The sequence below is a fragment of the Elephantulus edwardii genome, unplaced genomic scaffold (assembly GCF_000299155.1).
Source record: "Elephantulus edwardii isolate Elephantulus edwardi_28Jun2011 unplaced genomic scaffold, EleEdw1.0 scaffold00054, whole genome shotgun sequence".
Classification (NCBI taxonomy): domain Eukaryota; kingdom Metazoa; phylum Chordata; class Mammalia; order Macroscelidea; family Macroscelididae; genus Elephantulus; species Elephantulus edwardii.
This window is the reverse complement of record NW_006399804.1, coordinates 13,474,995-13,494,265: the sequence shown is the minus strand read 5'-3', so window position 1 is coordinate 13,494,265 and position 19,271 is coordinate 13,474,995. Positions and strand designations below refer to the sequence as shown.

Sequence of the window (19,271 nt, the reverse complement as noted above, 5' to 3'; positions counted from 1 at the left end):
CTCATCAAGAAAACTACTGGACATGGTTGACCAATTCAGAAAAGTTGCAGGATACAAGATCAACATACAAAAATCAATTGGATTTCTCTACAGTGACAAAGAGAAAACCAAATTGGAGCTTAGAAAAACAATACCCTTCACAATAGCTAAACACAAGATTAAAAACATGGGAGCAAACCTAACCAGAAGCACAAAGGATTTATTAAAAGAAAATTACAAAACATTGCTACAAGAAACAGAAAGAGGCCTGGAAAAGTAGAAGACTATGCCTTGCTCATGGATAGGAAGACTCAATATTGTGAAAATGACAATACTACCAAAGGCAATTTACACTTTCAATGCAATCCCAATACAAATACCAATTCCATTCTTCAAGAAGATGGAAAAGGCAATCTCCAATTTCATTTGAAACGGAAAGAGGCCCCAAATAAACAAAGCACTCCTTAAAAAGAGAAGCACAGTACACGGCATCTCACTCCCTGATTTCAAATCCTACTACATTGCCGTGGTGGTCAGGACAGCATGTTACAATGACAGACACATAGATCAAAGGAATAGAATTAAGAATCCAGAAATCAACCCATCTACCTATGGTCAACTGATTTTTGACAAGGAGATGACATCAGTTAAGTGGAGAAATGACAGCCTTTTTAACAAATGGTTCTGGGAAAATTGAAAAACTATCTGCAGAAAACTCAAGCAAGATCCACACCTCACTCCATACACAAAAACCAACTCAAAGTGGATCATGAACCTAGGATTAAAACCAACTATAAACTTCATTAAAGAGATGCTTGGAAGAATTCTAGAAGTCCTAATTCACAACATAAACAGTCTTTTAAGCATCTTGGAAAATCTACAACCAGGAGAGGATAAAATAGATGAATGTGACCTTGTAAGAATCAAATCTCTATGCACATCCAAAATCTTCTCCAATAGGGTAAAAAGGGAATCCACAGATTGGGGGGGAAAATTATTTGACAATGACATATCAGACAAGGAACTTATATCTAGAATTTATAAAATACTTGAGCACCACAACAAGGTAAAGGTAAGTAATCCAATTGAAAAATGGGCACAGGATATGAACAGACACTTCACCAAAGAAGACATTGACATGGCAAACAAACACATGAAGAAATGTTTAAAATCCCTAGCTCTAAGAAATGCAAATCAAAACAACTATGAGATATCATCTACCCCAGTAAGAATAGCAAAATTTAACAGAACAACAAACATCAAATGCTGGCAAGATTGTAGAGAAACTGGAACACTTATTCACTGTTGGTGGGAATGTAAAATGGTGCAACCATTATGGAAGGCTGTATGGCACTTTCTCTAAAAGTTGCAAATAAAAATACCATTTGACCCAGCAATTCTACTACAGGGAATTAACCCTAAAGAAACCATAGCCACCACCTAAGCAGATATATGCACACCCATGTTTATTGTGGCTTTGTTCACAATAGCAAAGAGCTGGAAACAACCCAAGTGCCCATTAACAAATGAATGGATAGAGAAGCTCTGGTATATTAACACAGTGGAATACTATGCTGCATTGAAATACAAGGAACTCAAGAAATATTATGCAAAGTGGATGACCCTAGAGGACATTATGTTGAGTGAAGTATCTCAGTCACAAAAGGACAAATATTGTATAGGGCCACTATTGTAAAACAGGACTGCCATTGGGGTAGAGGGGGGAGAGAAAGAAGGAGGGGAGGAATGATATATACTGCATGGAAACAGATGAGGGAGAGAACTGTTTAAAAGGGTTATATGATTAGGTATTCTTGTCACGACAGAAGTCCAGAATGAAGGCTGCACAGTTGAGTGGACTTGGGGAGAGGGATTGCATAACAATGAAAGAGTTTTTCTTTTACTTTTGAAGGAAAAGAGTGAATTGGGGGAAAGGGGTGGGCAGGGAGAAAAGTGCAAAATGAATGACTGGAAATCCTAAGTCTCTGTACACTTTCATTAAAATTAATTAAAAAAATAATTATCATATCAGTTGACCATAGATAGATGGGTCCATTTCTGGATTCTCAATTCTGTTCCATTGGTCTGTGTCTGTCATTCTACCAGTACCATGCTGCTTTGGTTACTACTGCTGTGTAGTATGTTTTGAGGTCAGAGAATGCTAACCTCTTAATTTTTGTTTTTTCAGAAATAGTTTGCTGATTTGGGGTCTCTTTCATTTCTAAATAAACTTGATAATGTCCCTTTAGATCTCCTTGAAAAATGTGGACTTCTAACTGCAAGAAGCTGAAACAGGATCTACATCTCACACCATACACAAAAATCAACTCAGAGTGGATCAGAGACCTGGGAATAAAGCCCAAAACTATGAAGTTCATAAGAGACAAACTGGGATCAAGCTTTAAAGGCCAAATCCATGGTATAAAGACACTGCCAAATACAGCCAGAAATGGACAATCTGGAGAGGATAAAATTGATGAATGGGATCTTCTAAAGATTAAATCTCTGTGTTCATCAAAAACTTTTTCCAACAGAATGAAACTAAAACCTACTGACGGGGAACAAACATTTGGCAATACCATTTCAGACAAGGGTCTCATAACAAAAGTTTACAGAATACTCCTGGGCCTCCAAAAGAAAAAGATTGATAATCCAATTACAAAAGGGTCAAGAGACAAGGAAAGACTTTTCACAGAGGAGGACTTTGGATGGCCAACAGACACATAATGTAATGCTCAAAACCACTGGCAATGAGAGAGGTGTAAATAAAAAACACAATGAGATACCATCTTACCCCAGTAGCAGTGGCAAAATTTAGCAGAACAGCAAGTAATACATGTTGGAGAGGATGTGGATAGACAAGAAATCACACACTATTAGTGGGAATAGAAAATGCTGCAACCATTCTGGAAAGTAGTCTGGTGTTTCCTCATAAAGCTGGACATAGAAATTCCGTATGACCCAGCTATTCCACTGCTTGGAATATACTCTGAGAAAATGAGAACTGAGGCACAAACAGAGACTTGTACACAAATGTCCATAGCAGCATTATTCACCATCACAAGAAACATGGAAATAGCCCAACTGTCCCACCACAATGTTATGGATTGAGAAATTAGGGTACATTCACACAATGGAGTACTACGCAGCATGCAGGAGCAATGATTCTGTAAATTACTACCTAATTTGGGAGGGACTTGAGAGCATTATGTTGAGTGAACTAACTCAGGCCCATAAGGACAAATACTGTATAAGACCATTATTGCAGAACATTTAAGAGGATCCAAGGCTGGGAGGGGGAAAGCCGATGGGAGCTTAATCATAGGGTTACACAATTTGACAGGTGGAGGGAAGGGTGGGAAAAGGAAAAGGGAAAGATATGGTGTGAAAAAAAACAAGGTATATGAACTTTCTAAGTAAACCAGTATAAAATAAAAATGTTATATTAAAAAAGTTATGATAAGACTCTCTGACTAATCACTGTGCAGTTGAGCTATTCACAGTAAGGTCTGATATAAGAGGAGTGGGCACCGTTTAGATCAGACTATCTTCTGTTTGTTTTATTTGGTTTGTTGTGGAGTATGATACCACTTTCTTGATGTCACAGTTTTATTCACATTTCAAAACATTTATTTAGCAGCTCAGGTATTCACTAGGAATACCCTACTAGGAAATATTAACTAAAACCGCCCTATGCTTCCCAAACCCTAGACTATCTCATGGAGGTCACTCTATCATCACCATCCTCCCCAGCCTCTGATAACTTGCTTCAGGCCATGGATTTCCTTGCTCTTTTAGACATGTGGTCTCAATCCGACAAGAAGCTAGCCTGGAATTTGCATTCAATCCTTTTCACTTGTCTTCTCCACTAACTGCTTCCACTCCATGGAAATAGACATCCAAAACCAAAAACATCCTTAAAAGGTCTTTGTAAATAAAGAAAAGAAAATTAAAAGTTTGGCATAATGGAAGAAGAATATACATTTCAGCAATGCTAGCAACTTGCAGCTTAACTATGAGACACATCAGTTGTTAAAAAGTTCCATGGCCATTTCTCAAGCTATCATCTTGCTACCAGATTATTAGGGTTTTTCTCCTCTTCTCTGCCTATTCTCTGTACAAAGAAGAGTCTCCCAAATTACAATGTGAAAGAGTTTGTTCTCCAGATACATTTTTTCCAGGTTAAAAACAACCTGGTTATTAAATTCAGGTAATAGATGTAATAGATGTGGTGGCCTAGTGCTTAAGGAGTTATGCTGCCAACACAAAGGGAGGTGGCTCGAATCTGCCAGCTGTGCTGAGGCAGAAAGAGAGGTAATCTCTTCTCATGTGAGTTGCAGCCTCCAAAAACCCACTGAAAAGTCAGCTATGAGTTGGTTTACAGAATAACAACCTAGTAGTGACAGTACTAAGCTAAGATGATGTCAGATTCTGGACATATTTTGAAGATACCAACAGGTTTTGCTCACAGGTTGAATATAGTATATAAGATAGAGTAAGTCAAATATACCCCAAAGCTTTTGGCTGATTTTCCCCCCTCTAAAAGAGCCAACTTCCTATTTAACATAATAATAATAATAATAGTAACAATAACCACTATTTATGAACAAGTCCTATGTGCTAGTTGTCACTTTTTTTTTTTTTGCTAGTTGTCACTTGTGATAACGAATGTTATGTGTCAGCTGAATTAGGGTATGTTTCCCAGGACTCTGACTACATTCGAGTATAGTTGCTGTGATGGAGTAGCACACTGCCAGTTTGAAGGCACACAGTTTAAACCCACCAACTGCTCCACAAGAGAAAGATGGACAATCTCCTCTTGTGTGATTTTATTGCCCCTAAAAACCCACTGGAGGGTCAGATATGAGTTGGTTCCAATTGGATGGTATATAACAATAATTTAGGTAGAGCATATTATCTATACAAGTTAATGGAATATAATTATACTGTTGCTATGTACCATTTTGTGCTGCCAGCCTGAAGGCACATGGTTCAAATCCATCAGTGGCTCTGTAGGAGAATGATGGACAATCTCCTTTGTCATTTAGTGTCTCTAAGAACCCGATGGAAGGTCAGTTCCAACTCCACCATATACAACAATAAAAACAACAATCAAAAATATAAGATTAAAAGGGAAAGATAGTACAATATGTTCATTTTGACAGTAAGAAAACTGAAGGAAAAGGCGGCTTTGGCAAGTTAAGCAGAGATTCAAACTCAGACTGTCTGAATCCAAAATATGAACTCATGGCCACTAAAGTTACATAACCTATGAGGACTTTTTTTTTTTTTACTTTCAGATAATTCTTTATGTACTTTAATCTATCTCATAGCAAATGCAATTTTAAACAGATCCATGACATAATCCACTGAGAGTTGCACTACTAACTCAAAGGCCATGCTTCTCTGGCAATTCAAATCCATCAGTGGCTCCTTGGAAGAAAGATGGACAATCTCCTCCCATTAGATTTATAGCCTCAGAAATCCAAAGCAGGGTCAGCAGAAAGCTGGAAGCAACTTAATGGCAATTAGGTGCTTTTGATGGCACAATATCTAAGCAGCATTCAGCACCTAATTGGAAAGGTTGAGAGAAACATAACCAGCAGCTCCAAAGAATAAGAGGACAAAACTTATATATGAGGCCATGTCTTCACAGAAAAGGGCAATCTCAAACTCCTTGCTTTCCAGTCAGAACCAACTCCTAGCTCCAGCACTGTTTTCAGAGGCTGTACATCACAGAGGGAGGAGAACGTCCACCTGTCTCCTGCAGAGAGCTGCTGGTGGATTCAAACACAGAGGTGTTACCTTTGTGTTAACAGTGTAACCCCCTTCCCATTAGGGCCACCAGAGCTCCCTTCACAGAGAGGGTAGTTTGAGACTTCCAAATGAAGACAGCCAGAAATGCACAATCTAAAGAGGATAAAATTGATGAATGGGATCTTCTAAAGATTAAATCCCTGTGAATATAATACACATAGTCCAACACTGAAAAGAAAACTGACTGGGAACAAACATTTGGCAATATCCTCTCAGACAAGACTCTCATAACGAAAGTTTATAGAATACTCTTCCACAATATAGGACCTCCACAAGAAAAAGTCTGATAACCCAATTAAAAATGGGCAAAACATATGGAAAGAATTTTCACAGAGAAAGATATTCAAATGGCCAACAGACACATGAAGGAATGCTACAAATCACTGGTAATAAGAGAAATGCAAATTAAAACCACAGTGAGATATCATCTCCTTCCAGTAGCAGTGGCAAAGTATTACAGGTCAGCAAGTAATAAATGTTGGAGAGGATATGGTGAGATAGGAACTCTTAGACATTGTTGGTGGGATTTTACAATTGTACAAGCACTCTGGAAGGCAGTTTAGCACTTCCTCAAAAGGCTGAACATAGACATTCCATATGACCCAGCTATTCCATTGCTTGGAATATATCCTGAGAAAATGAGAACTGAGGCACAAGCGGAGATTTGTACACCAGTGTTCACAGCAGCATTATTCACCATCCCAAGAACATGGAAACAGTCCAGATGTCTGTCTAGCCACAAACAAATAGATTGAGAAGTTGGGGTACATTCCTACAATGGAATACTACACAGCACACAGGAGCAATGATTTTGTAAATTACTACCTAACTTGGGAGGAACTGGAAGGCATTATGCTGAATGAACTCAGTCCCACAAGGATAAATACTGTATAAAACCATTATTGTAGAATGTGTATAAGGATCCAAGGGGGGGGGGCAGTAGGGTGGAAGCAGAGGGATGAGGATAGGTGTGGGGGGTATTAATTATAGGGTTGCATAATTAGATGGATTGGGAGGGTGAAGGAAATGGGAATGATCTTTTGTAAAAAATAATGTATTCAAACTTTATCAATAAATCAGTATAAAATTTAAAAAAAATTAAAAAAGAAAGGGTAGTTCGACATTCTGTAGTGTCCAGTTGGAATCACCTGGGTGACCCTCCAGTAGGTTTTCAGAGGCAGTAAATAGCGCGGGAGGAAGGAAACTGCCCATCTTTCTTCCATGGAATGGCTGGTGGATTTGAACCACACACCTTTAAAATTGGCTGCACAGTTTCTTACCACTAAGTCAGTGTGTTAAACCAAGTGGAATCTACTTTCAAGCTTGGTGGGCAAGGCCTTCACTGCTCAAACATCTCATTTGAGATCAACGCAAAAAATGCTAGTGTCACCAGGAGGTGGCCAGAGACCCCACTGACACCAAGTCCCCTGACGTACTGCTTTGACCCGACAGAATGAAAGAGGTTTTGCGCAGCCAGCAAATGTGAAATGTGTTTTGAGGCCTAGAGCTCTGGCGGTCTGTCATATGAAATGAATTAGGAAGACTCGGATTCTGGAAGTGAGGGGAAAACCACGGTGGAGTCTCCACTGCTGCAGCCGCAGAACCCCGGCCAAGCTGAATAGCTGTGAAGAAATTCTGCCGGGCAGACACAATCCCTAACGCGCCTGTGTCCCGGGGTGATGCTTGAGCTCTATCGCTTCACCGCAATGCCTTGTAACAGAGGAAACAAAACACCGTGCACAGCGCGCCGTTGAGATCCGCTGGGGAACGCAAGCTATTTCTGGAAAAGCCGCCAAGCTAGGCGTGCACGCAGGTACCTCGGCGCTCATCCGGCTCTCATTAAAACCCATATTTCCAGGCTGCATTCACCCAAACAATGCCGAGTCAAACCACAAGGAAATCTGTTATCACTCAAATGGGTACATATTTCTCATACGACTGAAATGTTATATAAAATCATGAACTGTTAAATAGCAAAAAGTAAAAATTGAACGCAGACGCCGGATTCCCAGGCTACCTTTTGTCGTACCTTCCCGGGGATGTGAGCCTCAGGTCACAGCTGTGAACCTAGGGTATCTGCTGGAAGATCAAAGCCTTTTACACCAGAGGAAGTATTCGTGTTAGCCTAATCCATAAAGCACACATTCTGCCAGTCACCACGTCCTCTTTCACTCTAGCATTGTAAAAAGTTATTTGTTTGAATGATGTTTTTAAAGTGTTCTATGCAATTAAGTTTTAAAGCAAGGGGGCTAGCTTTCCTCCAATGTATATATGAAACTGCCCATAAAGTTAAAAGTCCATGGGTGGATCTGAGGGCAAGGGGGATTATAAAGAGGAAAGTGTACTATAGGAACAAGCACTTCAAAAAGGTAAACCTGAGGTGTTTTTCCTCTTAATGATATTAAAAATGTTTTTATAGTTGGAAAAAGTCTGAAGATCAAAAAAAAGATCTATTGGAATAATGAGTGGATACCAAGTCCATATTTACTTGCACCCAATTTGTGACTCACTTTCCTAAGAAAATGACTCCTTTTAAGTAATTATGGCAGCGTATTACAAACCACCTCCACCTTGTTCTATCTGTAAGCGACTGGAAAACATGTGCCGCTCTCTAACTTGATGTTAGCTGCCCATTGCCTTCAGGATTTCACATGAAGTTTCTGCTATGTGTGCTTGTATTGGTCTCAAAGCATTCCTCTGAATACCCTAGTTTGTTGGCAAAACCCTTAAGGAAAAGAAAAACATATTCCTAAGCCTAATTTTAAAAATCCAAGACACTATACAGCACATCTTGCACTGAGGGTACATCCTCCAACTTGTAATACAACATGAGATGCATAGCTTCTGGGTGCAAAGTAAAGCAACAAGTTAACCTGCACTACTTTAGACATGTTTTTGGAGAGGCTATTATTTGGAAAGGATCATGCTTGGAAAGGTAGAGAGTCAGAGAGAGAGTGTATATATATTGTGTGTGTGTGTGTGTGTGTGTGTGTGTGTGTGTGTGTGTGTGTGTATACATACACACACACACACCCCTCCCCAAGGAAAAAAAAAAGAATTGGCACTGTGACTGCAGCAATGGTCTGAAGTATATCAGGTGGAGAGGATGGCACAGGATAGGATAGATTCAAGTACGTTGTTCATAGAGTCGCTGTGAGTCGTGCTAGACTCAACAGCAACTAAGAACCACCACCACCAAGGAAAATTCAGTAACAATAATGAATTCAGACATCAGCATAACCAAGAGACAGGCCCTAGGGCTGCTTCTCAGACATCAAGTCATTCCTACTCAGAGCACACAGAAAATGCTCATGTCCAGTATTACATCCGCGATTGACAATGTTCCTGGTGAAGTAAAATGGACAAAGCTGTCTCATTTAATCACTAAAGAAGAAATCACTTTGCCTGGCTATAGTAAGCATAGTAACTAATAAAATTGGGCTTGATGTCAATGAGAAACTCGAGGTGAATTAAGACAGTCCCTATCACACTGCCCATTTCATGTACTACATAGAAGTCACATTTTTCTGATTTTATGCATTTATTTTTGTGATTCATCTTATTGGTTTGTTTAAAATTTTTAGTTGGGCCTATACTTTAATGAGTTGCTGAAAAATTGCCCCCAACTGATGGGGCCACAAGTAAACAAAACTGCCCTCCACAGGGCCACCCCAGAAGGAAGTGGCCAGGCTTTCTTCCCAGTGCTCTGGGCAGATTGAAACTGCCAGTCTTTCAATGAGCAGCCTCATACATGAACTTGTTGTACCACCCAGGACACTGGCTGGGTTCTATGGGTTTTGTTTGTTTGTTTTAATTTTTATTTTATACTGGTCTGCTTACAAAGTTCATACACATTGTTTTTCACACCAGATCTTTCCCATTTCTTTTACCCACTCCTCCCTCTACCCATCAAATTGTGTGACGCTATGATTACCCCCCATTCTTATGCCTCAGCTCCTACACTCCCCTACTTGGATCTTCATATGCATTTTACTAGTTCTCTTTCTATTTCTACAGTAATGGTTTTGTACAGTATTTGTCCTTATGGACTGAGTTAGTTCACTTAGCATAATGCTTAGTCACTCCCAAATTAGGTTGTGATTTTCAAAATCATTGCTCCTACATGCTCTATAGTATTCCATCATGTGAAGGTATCAAAATGTCTCGATCCTTTCTATTATGGTTGGACATTTGGGCTGTTTCCATGTGCTTGTGATGGTGAATAATGCTGCTATCAACATTGGTGAATAAGTCTCCATTTTATGCCTCAGTTTTCATTTTTTCAGCATATATTCCAAGCAGTCGAATAGCTGAGTCAAATGAAATTTCTATGTACAGCTTTTTTGAGGAAAGGCTAAACTGCCATCCAGAGTGGTTGTACCATTTTACAATCCCACCAACAGTGGTAAGAGTTCCTATATCACCACATCTCTCCAAGATTTATTCCTTGCTGTCCTATTAAGCTTTACCACTGCTACTAGGGTGAGATAGCAGCTCATTGTGGTGTGCTTTTGATTTGCATCTTTCTTATTGCCAGTGATTTGGAGCATTTCTTCCTGTGTCTGTGGCTATTTGAATATCTTCCTCTGTGAAAATTCTTTCCATGTCTTTTGCCTATTTTCTAATTATGTTACCAGTCTTTTTCTTTTGAAGGCCCTGTAGGATTCTGTAAACTTTTGATACGAGATCTTTGAAATGGTATTGCCAAATGTTTTTTCCCAGTCAGTATGTTTTCTTCTTTTCACACTGATGGAAAATGTTTATGATGTTCATAGGGATTTAATCTTTAGAAGGTCCCATTTTAACGTAGTGGTGTGTTGGATACCATTGGGCAAGTTCTTACTAACTGCCATGAGATAGAAAGCAAAGCTTCATTAGTTAATTCAAGAAACTTGGGCAAAATAAATTCCCCAAAGGATAGTAATTCTCTTAATCCATTTAGGATTAGAAGTTAGTCAGGTAATGGGAATATCCTTTATGGTGTTGAATCACTATAAAACATCACTAGGAAGGAAACATTTTAATAGAACAAGGTGAATACATAATAGCAACCTTCTTAAATGGATGCTCTGGTGGCCTAATGGCAAGAGTCGATGCTGCAATCCCGAGGGCACACAATTCGATTCCACCAGCTGCTCTGCGTGAGAAGGGTGGGCAGTCTCCTCCTGTGTGATTAATTGCCTCTGAAAACATGCAGGAGGGTCAGCTATGGGTCAGTCCTACCTCGATTTAATACAACAATAAGTCTCTTAAATATGTGCCCTAGTAGCATAGTGCATACTATATCAAGCTGCTAAACAAAAGGTCAGCTGTTTGTATCAGCTGCTTCACTGGAGAAAGACAGGCAGTCTCTCCTCCCATAAAGATTTACCACACCAGAACTCAGTGGAAGGTCGCTGAGTCAGAATCAACAGTGGTGGGCTCTCTTAAACAACTCTTATCAGAATGATTCCTGGAGTCACCAGTCTGTTGTGGACCCTCTGTAAAACACCGTGCCAACTTCATTCCAAACATCATGACTAAAGCATTTTCCCACCCATAGTTCATCAGTTGACACAATATGAATTATGTAAGCGGTATCAGGGGTCATGGAATAAATACAAATGAATCTCAGAAAGCCAGGCTGAAGACCATGGGGCAACAACCAGATCTGAAAGCATATGAGCATAAGTCAGATTCCCAGTCAAGGGCTTCCTATCCAAGGTAGCAGCAACAGCTGGAGCTCAGGGAATCAACACAGACGAGGGAACTAGAAGCAAGGTGGAGCCTGGAGGAAGAGTTGTCAGGAGCGAGACTGACCCAGGGCCAAATGTGCTTCTTCCTCATTCCTCCCAAACTAACCAAGGCAGGCCTCCAGCTCATAAAAGCTAGAACCAGACTTCAGAACTGGCAAAATAATCACCACGATTATAAAGACCGTTGATCGAGCACTTACTTTGTACTGGGCACTGTCCTGCATGATTTAAATGCATCACCAGTACCAAGCGAAACTACCTCATGGTCCAGTCTTGACAGGGAAATATAGTCAAAGAAATAAAAGCCTGGCAGCCCAACAGCAATTGAAAGAAATGTTAATCCTAGTTCCACTCTCTCTTCAAAATAGTGCAAACATAAGCGAATAAACATCTTTAAAGGATCTATCATCTTTCTAATAGTCAGGATACCTCTCTCACCCTAGAATTGCTCCTAAAACAACACCCCAACTCCAAGCTCTCCTACTTTCTCTTCAGAACAGGGTGGGAGGTCTTTTGTTTCTTCTTCCACATCTGTTGTTTTCTTCTCTCTTATAAGGAATCCTCTGCCCTTTCCAGTGTAAATTCTCCCAGCCGGTGCTGCTCCAGTTTCCCCTCTGTGTCATGCATTCATTCTTGGAATCATAGAACGCACAATAACAACCTGACCAAGGACGAGAAGGGAAGATACAAGGATGCAAGGAGGAAGACACTGTGAACACAGATGTTTGTACATTTATTAAAGACGTGTATATTATCTCACTTAGAAGCTCAAGTGGCACAGTGTGTTTTTATATGTCGTATGGCTGATGGCCTAGTGGCAAGAAGCTATGCTGCCATCCCAAAGGCATGCAGTTCAAGGCTACTCGCTGCTCCACAGGAGAAGGATGGGCAGTCTCCTCCCGTGTGATTAACTGCCTCTGAAAACCTGCTGGAGGGTCAGCTATAGGTCAGTTCGAGGGTACACAACAAAAACAACATGGCTAAAATGTCAACTGTCAAATTACTCTGCAGAATGGAGTTGGGCAGTCTCCTCACATAATGCTTTACAACTTTGGAAACCCAATGGAGGGTTGCTATAAGCCATATAAACTCATCAGCAATGGGTCTGATAATTCTCTGGCAATGCCCCTGAGAGGCAGGTGAATCCCACTAAAGGTATGAGGTTTAAGGGTTAAATAGTTCAGTGACTTGCCTAGTAAGTGAGAGACTTGAGACCCCAATCTAGAATGTATTTGCATCACACACTTGGCCAGTCAGAGAGCTCTGGTGGCCTACCAGTAATGAGCTGTGGTGCCAAAGCAAAGGCACATAGTTCAAATTCACCAGTAGCTTCATGGGGCGAATATGGGCATTCTCCTCTCATGAGATTCCCTGCCTCTGAAAACCCACGGGAGGGTCCATTAAGAGTCAATTGTGACTTGAAAGCACTTAACGACACTACCTTTCCTAGAAACGAAATTCTAGAGACACTGGGTTTACAGTATCCAGCTTCTAACCAAAAGGTCAACAGTATGGATCCACAAACCCCTCAGCAGGAAAAAGATGAGGTGATCTTTTCCCATTAAGATTTATAACCTTAGAAATCCTATTGGGCAGGTCTACTCTATTCTTCAGGGCTGCTCTATAAGTCAGAAGTAATTGGCTGAAGTGGGATTGGGTTTGGTTTTGGATTTGGGTTTTTTCCCCTAGAAGCAGCCAAAAAAAAAAGAAAGAAAGAAAAAGAAAAAAAAAGGATAAAGCAAGTGTTCAGTTATTTATCCAGCTGGTTGGAGTTAATCCTCTATTCTACCTCTTCCCAGATATAAAACACAATAATAAAAAAAACCTCAAACTATTAAAGAGATGAGAGATCACACAGAACACAGGTTTGTCCTATGAAGAAGATGTTAAGTGGAATTATGCCACCAAAAGCTAGCAATATATTTTCCTCGTAGGGCAGTTAGAAACCAGATTACCTCTGAATTCCATTGCTTGCAGAATTCAAGTTTATAGTATGTAATCAGATCAGGTGCTTTGTAATTCAGGACCCAGGGAGTTATGCAGGTAACTGACGGGACTTATTGGAATGCCTTGGTTGTAGTAACAAAATTAACCTAACAATAAATATTCTCTATTTAAATGGATTTCATCTGGAGAGTTTTAATGGGTATTTATAAAAATAATGGAATCAACAAGGTGACTCATGAACTGAGTCATCTATTTTGGAATAGGAGGCAGAAAATAATGGTGGTAGACTGAGAGGGTTTAGAAAGAGTTCAAAGTGGAGATGCCTAAGAAGTACTGAACATCAAGCATGCCATTCAAAAGAATGTTCTAAAGTAGGGATGTAACTCTAGAAGATGGTTCCATTTGGATGGTATTTTGAAGCCAGACTGTGAAACAAATCATCTAGGGAGACAGAACAGAGTCAAAACAAAAAAGGAATTTGTGAAGACACTTTGAGATTTGAAGAATAAAGTACGTACTATCAATAAAGACCAAGAAGATGGCACAGAAAGGGCACAGAAGAAGGAAAGTCAGGAGAGTGTGATGTAAGAAACCAAGAGCAGAATCAGTTTAAAGGGGGGAAAAGTAATCAATATATCAGATTCCACAGAGGAGTCAAGTAACATGAGGGCTCACTTATCCGTAGCAAGGAGTCCTGAGTGGCACCAATAGTTAAGTACCTGACCTGAAGGTAGGGTGAGAGCTCACCTACCTAGAAACCATCGAGAAGATAAGGCCTTGCATTCTGTGTATAAAACCCTGGAAAACCCTACAGAGCAGTTCTGCTCTGCACACACAGGGTTGCCCCAAGTAAGAATTGACCCTGCAGCAATTAACATCATTGTTATCCACATGGAGTTACTGAAAGCTGTGTCAGTGGAGAGCAGAAGGCAGAAAGCAGTCTCCAGTGTGCTTCACAGAATGTAGGACTGAAGTGAGTCTAGACAATTATTTCAAGATATTTAGCTATAAAAGGAAGAAGAGTCAAAGTAGGGTGTGGGGTTGTTTTTTATAAAAAAGATGGGATTTTTCATTTAAATACAGATAGAAAAGAATCAGTAGACACGGAGAATGTAAAGATATAGCAACAAGAAAGGAAAGACTTGGCTGTCAAATGTGCTAATAAGGAAAGGTTTGGATGAACAATAGAAGTAGAACAGGTGGCCTTGGATAGGAAGAGGGAGAACTTGCTTATAATAGGAAGACAGGAGGAGGAAAATTACTAACATGCAAGTAGGTTTGTAGATTGGTTAGAAAAACTCAAACTCACTGCTGGTGAGTCAGTTCTGACTCATAGCAATCCTCTATCTCATTTTCAAGACTGCAAACAATAAAGGGAAGAGACTTCCCATCTTTGTCCCAAAGAGCCACTGGTGGATTCAAACGACGATAGATAAGGAATGAGGGCTGTGGATTAGCAGTGAAACTTGCTGCAGACTGCATCACCAGAGCTGAGAATAAAGGTAGGAAAGAATGATTCTGTAGGACAGAGTAGAACTTCCCTTGGGGTTGCCAAGCTGGGATCTTTACAGAAGCAGTCTGCCGCATCTTTCTCCTACAGAGAGGCTGATGGGTTTGAAGTACCAACCTTTCAGTTACCAGTCAAGCACTTAATCATTGTGCCACCGGGGGATCCTGTGCTACTTGTCTAGGCATAATATATAAGATGGAAAGCCAGAAAGGATTTGACATTTCAGAGGCAAAATCCATAGTAGTTAGATAGTCAAAGAGAGAAAAATAATGAGCCTTGCTTGGCTCCAGAAAATGACAGAGAATCTCATGAAAATTTTCTGCATGTAGTAGTTAGCTTATATTTCATTTCTCTTAGCATTAGCCTGAGGATGGCACAGAACAGGGCAAATTCCAGATCTGCTGTTCACAGTGTTGCTGTGAGTTGTATGTGGACTCGATGACACCTAACAACAGTAACAAATGGAATGTCCTTCTACTTTTGTGTGACTTTAAAAGCGTTTAATATTTGAAATCGTTTTCACAGCTAAAATGTGCCTTTCGGCTAACATTGGATTCTTGCCTCCCTCCTCCTCTGTTACAGCTCCTGCTAGACATGATTGGGTCCAATGACCAGGAGCTCCAGGAAGCTGCAGCCGGGTGCATCTCCAACATACGCAGGCTGGCCCTTGCCATAGACAAGGCAAGATACACTTGAAATCCGAACAGACATGACAAGTTACCAACTTCACATCACACGGAACATGTCACACCCCAGGCCTAAATTGGGAAACATATTTCAGCAAATCCTTTCAACACTGACTAACAACTCAGTAAAAGCACATGATCTGCAAATGGAAACATTGCTTTTCATTCAGCAATTGTATGGATGCTCTTAGGGTGGAGTGAATTGGGGGTGGTGAGGGGAATGCTATGCCATGAGATGTAAGACAACAAATGAGTGATAATTTTCTAGGAATTCGGTGATTTTAATAAAGGTCATAGCCGTACCACCGTGCAGTTCAGTAGTTACTCCCCAACGTCTACTGAATTCCCTTTCTGTGAAACTGATCTAACAGCTCCATCTAGGTCTTTGTCTGTTTAAACACTTGTAGCCCACAGGAGAGCGCCCAGGAGATGTGCTGATTTTACAAACTGTTATTAAATACAATTTAGAACTAAGCAGCTGGGGTGAGAGGGATCATCCCAAGGCCATCCCAGATTTCTCCAAAATATGACAAAAAAAAACCCATCTGACACACAAACGGTCCCTGTATCAGATCATGCAAATCACAAAAGCCTAAGCAGCGGGCAAGTATGTTCACGTTTGGGCATACAAACCATAAACAATACGTTTTTTTTCCCTCCCGAGGAGTCACCAATTCTTTTATTGAAAGAAGGCACGTGTGCTGATGGAAGGATAATACCGCTTCACCTAACACTGCTCTGAATTTCTGAACTCGTCATCAGCACACAAAGTACTTTCATAAAAAGTGGCTGCAAGGGATTAGAAGTGCTTTATCAGGTTATAGAAACATGAGGATTCACTTAAAAGAATCCCATATGTAACCTTGGTGTGCCGAAATGTTTGGGAACTAACTGTACCGACCATCAAATGTTCGCCAGAAAAATAGCTCTGTATGCATCAGCTCCGTAAACTCGCAGGCTCAGTTACTGCTTTAAAAAGCAGGCTGGGACATTTTTATGGGGAAGGGGGCAGGAATGAAGCATTTGTATATTTGTCATAAGTTGGAGAAGATCATAACATAGTTGCATTAAATGCAGATAAACTTCTATGACGTGAAGAGAGCCTGTGCCTATGAAAATGATATTAGCATCAGGGAGATCCTCTGATAAAAAGGCATTCTGAGTTTTTCAGAGTTTTGCAAAGCACAAGGTCATCTTCACAGCTTTCCAAAGGGGTTCTAAGAGAGGCTAATATGAGCAAGGACGTGGTCTTAATGCTAATTTAGAGCTGAATTTAAGTTGTAGTATAAATTTTTCTCTGTCCACAGAAGATAATTCTAAAAGACAAAGTAATCATTCACCTTTTATCATGAGCATTAAAAAGAATGTGCAGGGAGAAAGGTGCAACAATGAATGAATGGAATCCCAAAATCTCTGTAGATGTTCATTGAAATGAAAAATAAACAACCTAAATTAAAAAAAAAAAAGAATACATCAAGAAATGTTGAATTCTGGCATCTATAGGAAATTAATAAACATTTTATTGAGGTTTGGGTTTTTTCTACATAAAAATCCTTTTTATTATTATTTTTTGTATAATCATTGCTATACATTGTTCTTCATTCATATTCGATTGTTCTTAGAGGAAGCTTGTCTTGATATGCTTGTAACTGGTAGGTGCTGAAAGTGATGGCAAGTAACAGAGAGAGAGAGAAATGTGTAAATGGCCAAAGATTGTTCCTTTCCAGTGTGCTTGATGGAAGTTAGAGCCCCCACTTTCCTAATTAATAAATCCATGGAGTAAAATCGCCAGTACCATTTTTAAATGAGGCCCTTAAAAGCGAATCCAGAATATTTACATAAAGTTTGTTTTTAATAATTGATTTAGAGACTTAAAAATTCTTTTAAACTTTTAAAAATGTAGTGCCTGTATGGTCCACAGATGAAGGTTGGATATATAGGTCAGTCTTCTTATTCTTACAAAAAATTGTAACAGAAAACTCTGATTTAAAAAAAAAAAAAAATCAAACCCAAGAAAAGCACTTCTGGCTGCCAGAGAACGTTACCTAGAGACGACTATCCCACTTCTTTACTTTCATGCTGCGAGAGAACTTACTTTTTAATGGTTGGTTTTGCTTTTGTTTACTTTTGGCAAAATATACATTGCTATATATAATTTTATATGAATATATACACAAGTATTTACATACAGTTGCCAAATCTCAGTTGTTCCATGTGCACAGTGCAAGGCTATTAATTGCATTCACCGTGCTATACGAGCACGACCACCACTCTTCTCCAAACTTGGCCCTTTTTCCTGAAACTCAGAGTCACCTGAGCAGTAAATTCATTTTTTTCTTCTCCATCACATCTGCCTCTCCTTTCCACTAATAAATTTAAGTCTGTATGCATTTGCCCGTGTCAGGTGTTTTGTGTCAGTGGGTCCTATGACATTTTTTCTTTTACAATTGTCTTATTTCATTCTGCATAATGTTTTCAAGGCCCATTCATGTTGTATAGCAGTATCAGAATCTCATTCCTTTTAGGGCTGAATAATATTCCATCACATGAGCAGACTACATTGGTTATCCAGCCATCTGTTGATTACTTCCACTTGTTAGGTACTGTGAGTAGTATTGTAATGAACACCTGTGTACTCATGTTTGTTTCATTATTATGTGTAATAGAATAAAAATATTACACATTATTATGTGTAATCATTTTTTAATATACTTCTTTTGTTCTATTTGAGACTGGCTGTTGTTGTTGTTATGTGCCGTCGAGTCTCATAGCAACCCTATGTACAACAGCCCTAAACCCTGCTCTATCCTGTGCCAATCGCACTGCCTCCGACACACCCATCTCGATTACCTCAGTCACTGAATCAATCCATCTCATAGAGGGTCTTCCCCTCTTGTGCCGTCCCTCCAACCTCCCAAGCATGATGTACCTTTCCAAGGACCTATCCCTCCTTGCAACATGCCCAAAGTATGTCAGATGAAGCCCCAGAATCCTTGCCTCCAAAGAGTTGCTTGGTTTAATCCTCTCCAGAATGAATCAGGTTTTTAAGACTGGCAAGTTTAATTATTTATACATTTTTCAGAGACAAGGTTCTTTCTGGATTTTTTTTTCCTTCCCCAGGATATTCCAAGACTCAAACAGGCTCTCTTCCTAAAGTATAGTTAATATTTTTGGGAAGGATCTTTAAAAGGAGAAAATTTTCATTAACTTCTCTTTGACCTTACAACCTCTTTGGTTTGAAAGGTTTTTGGTTTTTGTTTTGTTTTTACTTCTTTGTTGTGATTATTCTGTAGTTTGAAGACAGTATTCCTTTATGACGACAAGAAAGACATGCACTAAAAATAACTTCATTTTAAAAATCAATTTCAAGGGTTTTGAAAAGAAACAGAGTTTGCAGCAAAGTCTGTCATTTCTAAATATTTTGGGATTATTGTTATATATATCTCTAAGGTATTTGCTAAGGTGAGTTGCTATGGTAATGAAAGCTGTGCCACTGATGTGTCAATGCCATAAGGTTACCCATAATGGACAGGTTTTAGTAGAGCCCTCAAGACAGACTAAGAAACAGGATTAGCCATCTACTTCTTTTTTATTATT

General features: G+C 39.7%; 1 protein-coding gene across 1 annotated transcript in view; it reads left to right on the top strand.

The window, feature by feature from the left end:
* ARMC4 (armadillo repeat containing 4) overlaps positions 1-15,684 on the top strand; it is a 279,552-nt gene extending 263,868 nt beyond the window's left edge. Inside the window, exon 19 of the mRNA XM_006887089.1 lies at positions 15,571-15,684. Coding sequence (XP_006887151.1) covers positions 15,571-15,684 — 114 coding nt within the window. The remainder of the gene's footprint in view (positions 1-15,570) is intronic.
* Positions 15,685-19,271: the final 3,587 nt, after the last annotated feature.